The following is a 7,139-nucleotide window of genomic DNA, read 5'->3' on the forward strand; positions in this document are numbered from 1 at the left end:
CATCTAACACCCAACACCAACATAAGGTTAAAATAGGTTCATAATTTAGACATAAAGGGAGATATTATAGGCAAATTAGGAGAACGAGGAATAGTCTACCTTATCAAATCTTTGGAGAATGGAGGAAATTTTGGACAAAGAAGAATTAGAGAACATTATGAAATGCAAAAGGAGTATTTTTGATTATGTTAAATCAAAAATGAGGTGGGGGAAGAGTGTGGAGAGAGAGAAATGATAACTAGATAAAAAGATCAGAGACATTAGATGATAAAGAACTGATCTATAATAAATGAGAGATGATATTAATAGAGATGACAGATGCAGAGATAAATATTATGACACCTGATGGCTAGATGATAGATAAGACTGTTTCTAGGGATCACTATCATCTCGTTGAATGGAGCCTCATAAACTTAGATGCGCTCTAGTGGTAAAGTTAAGAGGGACCTGACAGTCTAGACCAAACGCTTCAATGCCTGTGGTATCCACAATGTCCCCCTCTCCTTCCCCATATCTTACTGGTGAGAAAAGTGAAGCCCAAGGTCCCATAGCTAAAACACCCATGCCTTCCTAACTCCCAAACCCAGCTCTCTCTCCTTTAGGCCATACTGCCTAATCACTCATGTAATTCTTATCCCAAGCATATCAACCCATGAGAAATTACCAGAAAGACATGTATAAACAAACAACTTTATTTATAAGCAATCCTAGAAAAAGAAAAATCATCAACTTTGAATTCAAGTGTGAAGTCCCTTTAAAAGCAATTTCTCTTCCTACTCAATCCTCCCCCCAACAAAAGCCAAACAAATTGCGTAGAATCCTTAATACTTTTAACTTAAACAGGAAAATCACCCACTGCCCTTTTCACCAGATCTCCTGAGATAGTAAGAGATACCCAGGTCAGAAGGCTCCTAACCTCCACCTGACCTGCATCTATGAGGTATCTGCTCAGAATATTTATAGCCAGGCCCCTCCACTCCACTTCTCTTGTAAGCAATTAAAATACTGAAATCTGCAATGTATACAGGGCTTTATCTGGCTGCTAAAACAGAAATAATAAAATTAATTGCACTTATGTCTAAAGGCATCCTGCTGGTAGGAGGCAGCCCCATTCCACCCTGACCCCTCACTGCCATAGAATGATAAGCAAGTTGAGAACAAACACACTCAATGTGAGGAACCAAAACAAACCCACAAACCCATATTCCCCCAGTCTGGTCTTGAGAGTCACTGAATGGGGACTACTTCAGAGCAAGGCTCCTCACCAACATCACAAACAAGGTCTTCTGGGCCATTATAGGGATGGGGACCTGGCTCCAGACAGCACATACACCAAGCCCAGGGGCGGGACGGAGAATCACTTGTGCCCTGGTCTCCAGAGGCAGGGTCTTGGTTGGGGGAGAAGGGAAAGTCTAATAAAGAAAATCCCAGGCACAGCCTCCAGGAGGGCAGAGGAGGCTGCTGAAGATGAGGGTCAGACTGGAGAGAAAGCCTCCAGGGAGCTGGCTGTCTCTGGGATCTCTGTCAGTCTGAAAGGCCGGGGGAGGCTGCACACTTAAGTGCTTGGCAGTGAAGAGCAGGCAGAAGGAAGGGTCCAGATGAAGGTCTTGAAGGCTGCGGAGTGGCTAGAGGATTTGGAGGTATTCTAGGCCAGGGATAGGGTAATTAAGGGGCAGGATAAAGGTAAGGATGTACCTGGTCATTGGATTGTGCAACAGCTAGTATTAGAGAGTCTCTTGAGCTCCTCCTCATCCCGCATCCTCCGAATTTCATGAAGCAGCTCATGGAAGGCTTGCTCCACACCTTGCCGAGTCTTGGCTGATGTCTCCACATAAGGGACCCCTAAGCTCCTGGCCATCTCTTTGCCCCGTGTACGGTCCACCAGCCTATTGGTCGTGTCTATTTTATTGGCCACCAACACCACGGGTACACGCTTGGTGCCCTTGAGCCTCTGCAGATTGTCCCAGAAGACACTGACATTCTCAAAAGAGTGGGGGTCATTCACTGCGTAGACCAAGAGGAATCCCTCTCCCCAGAGCATGGCCTGATTCCTCATAGGGCAAAACGCTTCAATGCCTGTGGTGTCCACAATGTCCAGGTGGCACTGCTCTTCGTCGACCACTGTATCCTTACTGTAGAAATCTTGGATTGTCGCCTCATACTCGGTCAAAAAACAATCTTCAATAAACTGCATGATCAGTGAAGTCTTGCCCACACAAAAGGTGCCTATTGTCACCACCTTATACATCTTGGTTCTGCGTCTGTGTGGATCACCTATGGAGGTATGGACACAAGAAGCCATGAGAACTGGGAAGGGCTCAAGTGGCCTCTAGTCTACTTTCCAGGCTGCAAGAAGTCGGCCCATTTCCTGGAGGTCACCTCTCAGGAGGAAGACTTTCTCTGGCCTCCAGCCTCAGGTGGCTTCTTTGCCAATTCTCTTCCCCGCCCCCTTTCAGCTCTCTGGGGTCCAACTGAACAAGGTTCAACCCTCCCCCCCAAAACTCCCCTCCTCCCCACAGAATTTCAGGTACTGGAAATCTCTGAGTCCCCTGGCTCTTGCTGGCCAATTCCAGACCCATTAGAGCACGGGGGCTCCAGGCCGCCCATTCTGGCTGCCTTCTCCAAGACACCCTCTGATTTATTGGCGCCCTGCTCAAACCCCGGGACCAGAAGACCCCGGAGTTACTTCAGAAGGCTCTTAGGAGGCAAGAATAGTGCTATTTCTACAGGCCATGCTCCTCCACAGGAATGTGACCCAAAGGGGTTCAGTTTGGGCGGCTGCAGGGTCTAACGCTCCTGCATCAAAGGGTCCGAGAGTCTCTGGCCATTTCAGCTGCAAACTGGGCTCCCCGCTCTGAACCTGCAAGGATACAACCCGAAGTCTGTAACATTGTTTGGGCTCAGACAGCTAAGGCAGGGGGAGGGGCCGCGGGCCCAGCGGCATTGCCCGCACTAATCCGGCCCCACGAGGAGCCGAGTTGAGCCAATAACTCCCGCATTAATGCAGTCCAAGCACTAATTGGGCTCTACTTGCCACCCACCCCATTGCTGTTAACTGAGAGCTGATCTCTACATACTGTTTCGGAGGTATAAAAATACCCAGGCAGGTTGCATTCAGATCTAATCTTTAAGGTCAGACCGACTTAAAAGCATGCAGAAGTAGTGGCAGTCTCCTGCGTACTGCAAGGGTTTGTGGGAAGCCCAGGTCTCCAGGGTGATTTGGGAAACCCATCCCCTAGGCAACAAAGGCTCCTGGGAACCACGCCCACTTCTTTGGATTGTGGGGAACCTCCCTCATTTTGGAAGCTCCACCCCAAAAGAGTTTGGGAAGCCCCACCCCTCACTACGATAGCCTGCTGGGAACCCTCATCTACCTTTGCTGGAGCTTTGAGGATTCCGTGTAGCCGTGTTTTTGGAGCTCAGGAAACCCCACCCTTGGGAGTTTGGGGAAGCCCTACTTATACCACAAGGGTTATTGGCCCCAGCCCCGCAATGTAGACTGGGGCCAGGGTACTTCTCCCCCTGGGATACCAACCTAAAGTTGATAGTCCAAGAGCCAGTGCTTCTGCATCAAACAATAGTGCACAAAAGTCTTTAAAACTCGAGGCCCACGGGGAAAAACCAGGCTTTGATTCCTTAGATAACTTACACCCTAATGTCCACTTTCAACCCCATTCTTAAACCCTTAACTCCTCCTTCTCTCTTGCCCTTCTTTTTCCACCTCCAAATTTCATTGTTCCCTCCATCCTTTCCCGCGAGGAGTCTGGCCAATCTCTCCTTTTTCCTTCCAGCCACACAGCCTCAAGAGTCCACAGTCCCTCCCCACTTTAATGAATGTTTTCCCGATCTCCTTAAACTTCAGGCAGTCTTGTTTCACATTGTTTTCCTGGCCTGTGCCAAGCCTATTTGGGTGGGTTCTTCCTCAGGACTCCAGGACAAGACTTGTCTGGTGCTTCCTTTAGGGGTACTAAGCACACCCCACCACTTTTTGTCCTTGGGTCCCATCAACCTAAATCAAGGACCAGATCCAAACCCAATTCCTGAGCCGTGAGCCCCAAACTCCAGTTGTCTTTTCTTAAATTTTTAAAAACACACATTTCTCTTTTTTTATTAATAGTTTTTAATTACCAGATATATGCATGGGTAATTTTACAACATCGACAATCGCCAAACCTTTTGTTCTAATTTTTCCCCTCCTCCCCCGCCCCCAGATGGCAGGTTGACCAATATATGTTCAATATGTTAAAGTATAAATTAAATACAATATCTGTATACATGTCCTAAGAGTTGTTTTGCTGTACAAAAAGAATCAGACTTTGAAACAGTGTACAATTAGCCTGTGAAGGAAATCAGAAATGCAAGCGGACAAAATTAGAGGGTTTGGGAATTTTTTGTAGTGGTTCATAGTCATCTCCCAGAGTTCTTTCGCTGGGTGTAGCTGGTTCAGTTCATTACTGCTCTATTGGAACTGATTTGGCTCAAATCATTGTTGAAGAGAGCCACGGCCATCACAATTGATCCTCATATAGTATTGTTGTTGAAGTGTATAATGATCTCCTGGTACTGTCATTTCACTCAGCATCAGCTCCTATCAGTCTCTCCAGGCCTTTCTGAAATCATCCTGTTAGTCATTTCTTACAGTACTATAATATTCCATAACATTCATATACCACAATTTATTCAGCCAATCTCCAATTGATGGGCATCCCCTCAGTTTCCAGTTTCTTGCCACCACAAAGAGGGTGCCACAAACATTCTTGCACATACAGGTCCCTTTCCCTTCTTTAAGATCTCTTTGGGATATAAGCCCAGTAGTAGCACTGCTGGGTCAAAGAATATGCACAGTTTGATAACTTTTTGAACATAGTTCCAGATTGCTTTCCAGAATGTCCGGATGTATTCACAATTCCACCAACAATGTATCAGTATCCCAGTTTTCCCACATCCCCTCTAACATTGTGCATTATGTTTCCCTGTCATTGTAGCCAATCTGAAAGGTGTGTAGTGGTATCTCAGAGTTGTCTTAATTTGCAAAATACACATTTCTAATATCTTTTGGCTTTCTATCACATTTCTTTTACTACATGCCCTAATACAACGGGCACCCTTCTCCTGACATCCAAATGACCCAGCAGTCAGTTTTTGACAGGCCATTCACCTTTCTGTACTTGCAGTCCTCCAGACTGTGTCCAGAGGAAGGACTTACAGGCCCCATTGCCCCAACCAAGAGCTACAATTCCAGTCAGAAAAAGTTTGGTCTAATGGCCTCTGCACTGGCATTATTGAAGTTAGGATTCATTCCCTCACTTCCCTGCTTCTGATCCTCATTCCCTGGGTCAGTCTATAAGGCTTCCGGCCTTTTCAGAAGTCCTCAGAACCCCTCTTTTTGACAGTATAATAATATTCCCTCTCATGCTTTGCCCATAATTGGTTCAAACATTTCCCCCATGATGGGCACCCACTTTGCTTCCACTTTTTGGCTACCATTAATGTAGCCTTGGTTCTCTCTCCTTTCCAGGTTCAAAAGAATCCCCTTCTCCCATCATCACAGGAGGAAACCTCATCTTTGTCCTATGTCAAAAAAACTGAAAATACTTGGTATGAATTCCCTCTTCTCTCTTCCTTCCTCCTTATCTCACAACCGCTTGCCATGATCTATCTGCTCCTTTCCCATCCTTGATTCCATTCTCAAATGCAGAGATGCCTCCTTCTCTTGTCTAGTCCAGCCCTTCTCTATGTACCCTCCAGGCCATCCCCTCTTGCCTTCTCCCCAGATAGCCCATCATCCCTATTCTCTGTTCCTGAATACTGACTGCTTCCTACTGGCTACAAATGTGCCCAGTTCTCCCTAACCCTTAACAAACTCTCATCAGAAAAGAGAGAAAAAAAAGGGATGAAAGGAAATATAGTAATCATAACTGCAAATATTAAGGGGATGAACTCATCCATAAAACAAGTCAGAAGTCTATGGAAGAATAGATTAGAACCCACAATCCAACGACATCCTTTTTGTAAGACACTTAAAACAGAAAGACACAGAGTTAAAATGAGGGGCTAGCTAGATCAAATCCATTTGACTGAAGCAAAAAAAAAAAAAAAAAAAAAAGGCAAGCTTAACAATTATGAGCTCAGACCAGACAAAAACAAAAATAGATCTCATTAAAAGACAGAGGGAATTACCTTTTGCTAAATTTTACCATAGACAGCAAAGTAATCTTAAACCTTTTTATACCAAGCTTTTCAAATAAAGGCTTCACCTCATATACAGAGAGAGTAGAGAAAGAACTAAATCAAATTTACAAAAATGAAAGTCTTATTCTCCAATTGATAATTAGCCAAATAACCTAATCAGGCAGTTTTTAGAAGAAGAAACTAAAGCTACTTCTACTTACATTAAAATGCTCTACATCACTGATTAGAGAAATAAAAGTTAAAACCCCTCTAAGTTTTTACCTCCTGCCTAGCAGAAAAGACAAATTCTGGAGGAGATAAAACAGGTACACTAATGAATAGTTCATAGAGTTGTGAACTGGTCCAGCCATTGTGGACAGTAATTTAGAAGTAGACCCAAAGAAGTATAAAACTATGCCTGTGTTTTGTTCCAGCAATACCAGGTCTGTGTCCCCAAGATATCAAAGGAAAAGAAAAAGGGCCTATACATGTACAAAACTCTATAGCAGCTCTTTCCTTCTCTCATGGTAAGGAATTGAAAATTAAGGCACATGGTCAACAATTGGAGAATGGCTGAACAAGTTCTGGCATCAAAGTAATGGAGTAATATTGTGCTATCTGAAAGGGAAGGTTGTTTCAGGAAAACATAGCAAGACTTATATGAACTGATGCAAGGTGAAGTAAGCAGAACTAAGAGATTATTACACAAAATAATGCCAATGTTGTAATGATGATCCTATATGAAATATCCTGTTACTCTGATTACTACAATGTTCTAAGGGAATTTCAAAGGATCCTTAATGAAGAAAAGTAATCCACCGTGAGAGGGAACTGATGCAATATGTATATAAAATGTAATTTTCTCATTTTATTTTTTTGAGTTTTTTTTAAATCCCTAATACGGAAATATTGGCATGATTTCACATGGATCATTGATATCATATTCAGTGCCTTCTCAGTGGGTAGGG

The 7,139-nt window shown here is 44.2% G+C and overlaps 1 protein-coding gene across 1 annotated transcript; it reads right to left on the reverse strand.

The window, feature by feature from the left end:
• Nucleotides 1-1,595: 1,595 nt before the first annotated feature.
• On the reverse strand, nt 1,596-2,302 carry LOC141543233 (ras-like protein). Its single transcript, XM_074268165.1, has one exon. It carries the CDS (start codon nt 2,300-2,302, stop codon nt 1,700-1,702), a length of 603 nt encoding a protein of 200 aa, XP_074124266.1. The 3' UTR covers nt 1,596-1,699.
• Nucleotides 2,303-7,139: the final 4,837 nt, after the last annotated feature.

This window comes from Sminthopsis crassicaudata, chromosome 5 (assembly GCF_048593235.1).
Source record: "Sminthopsis crassicaudata isolate SCR6 chromosome 5, ASM4859323v1, whole genome shotgun sequence".
NCBI classification, from domain to species: Eukaryota; Metazoa; Chordata; class Mammalia; order Dasyuromorphia; family Dasyuridae; genus Sminthopsis; species Sminthopsis crassicaudata.

Coding starts and splice junctions, on each gene's coding strand:
- LOC141543233 (XM_074268165.1), bottom strand. CDS start 2,302: ATGGCTTCTTGTGTCCATACCTCCATAGGTGATCCACACAGACGCAGA.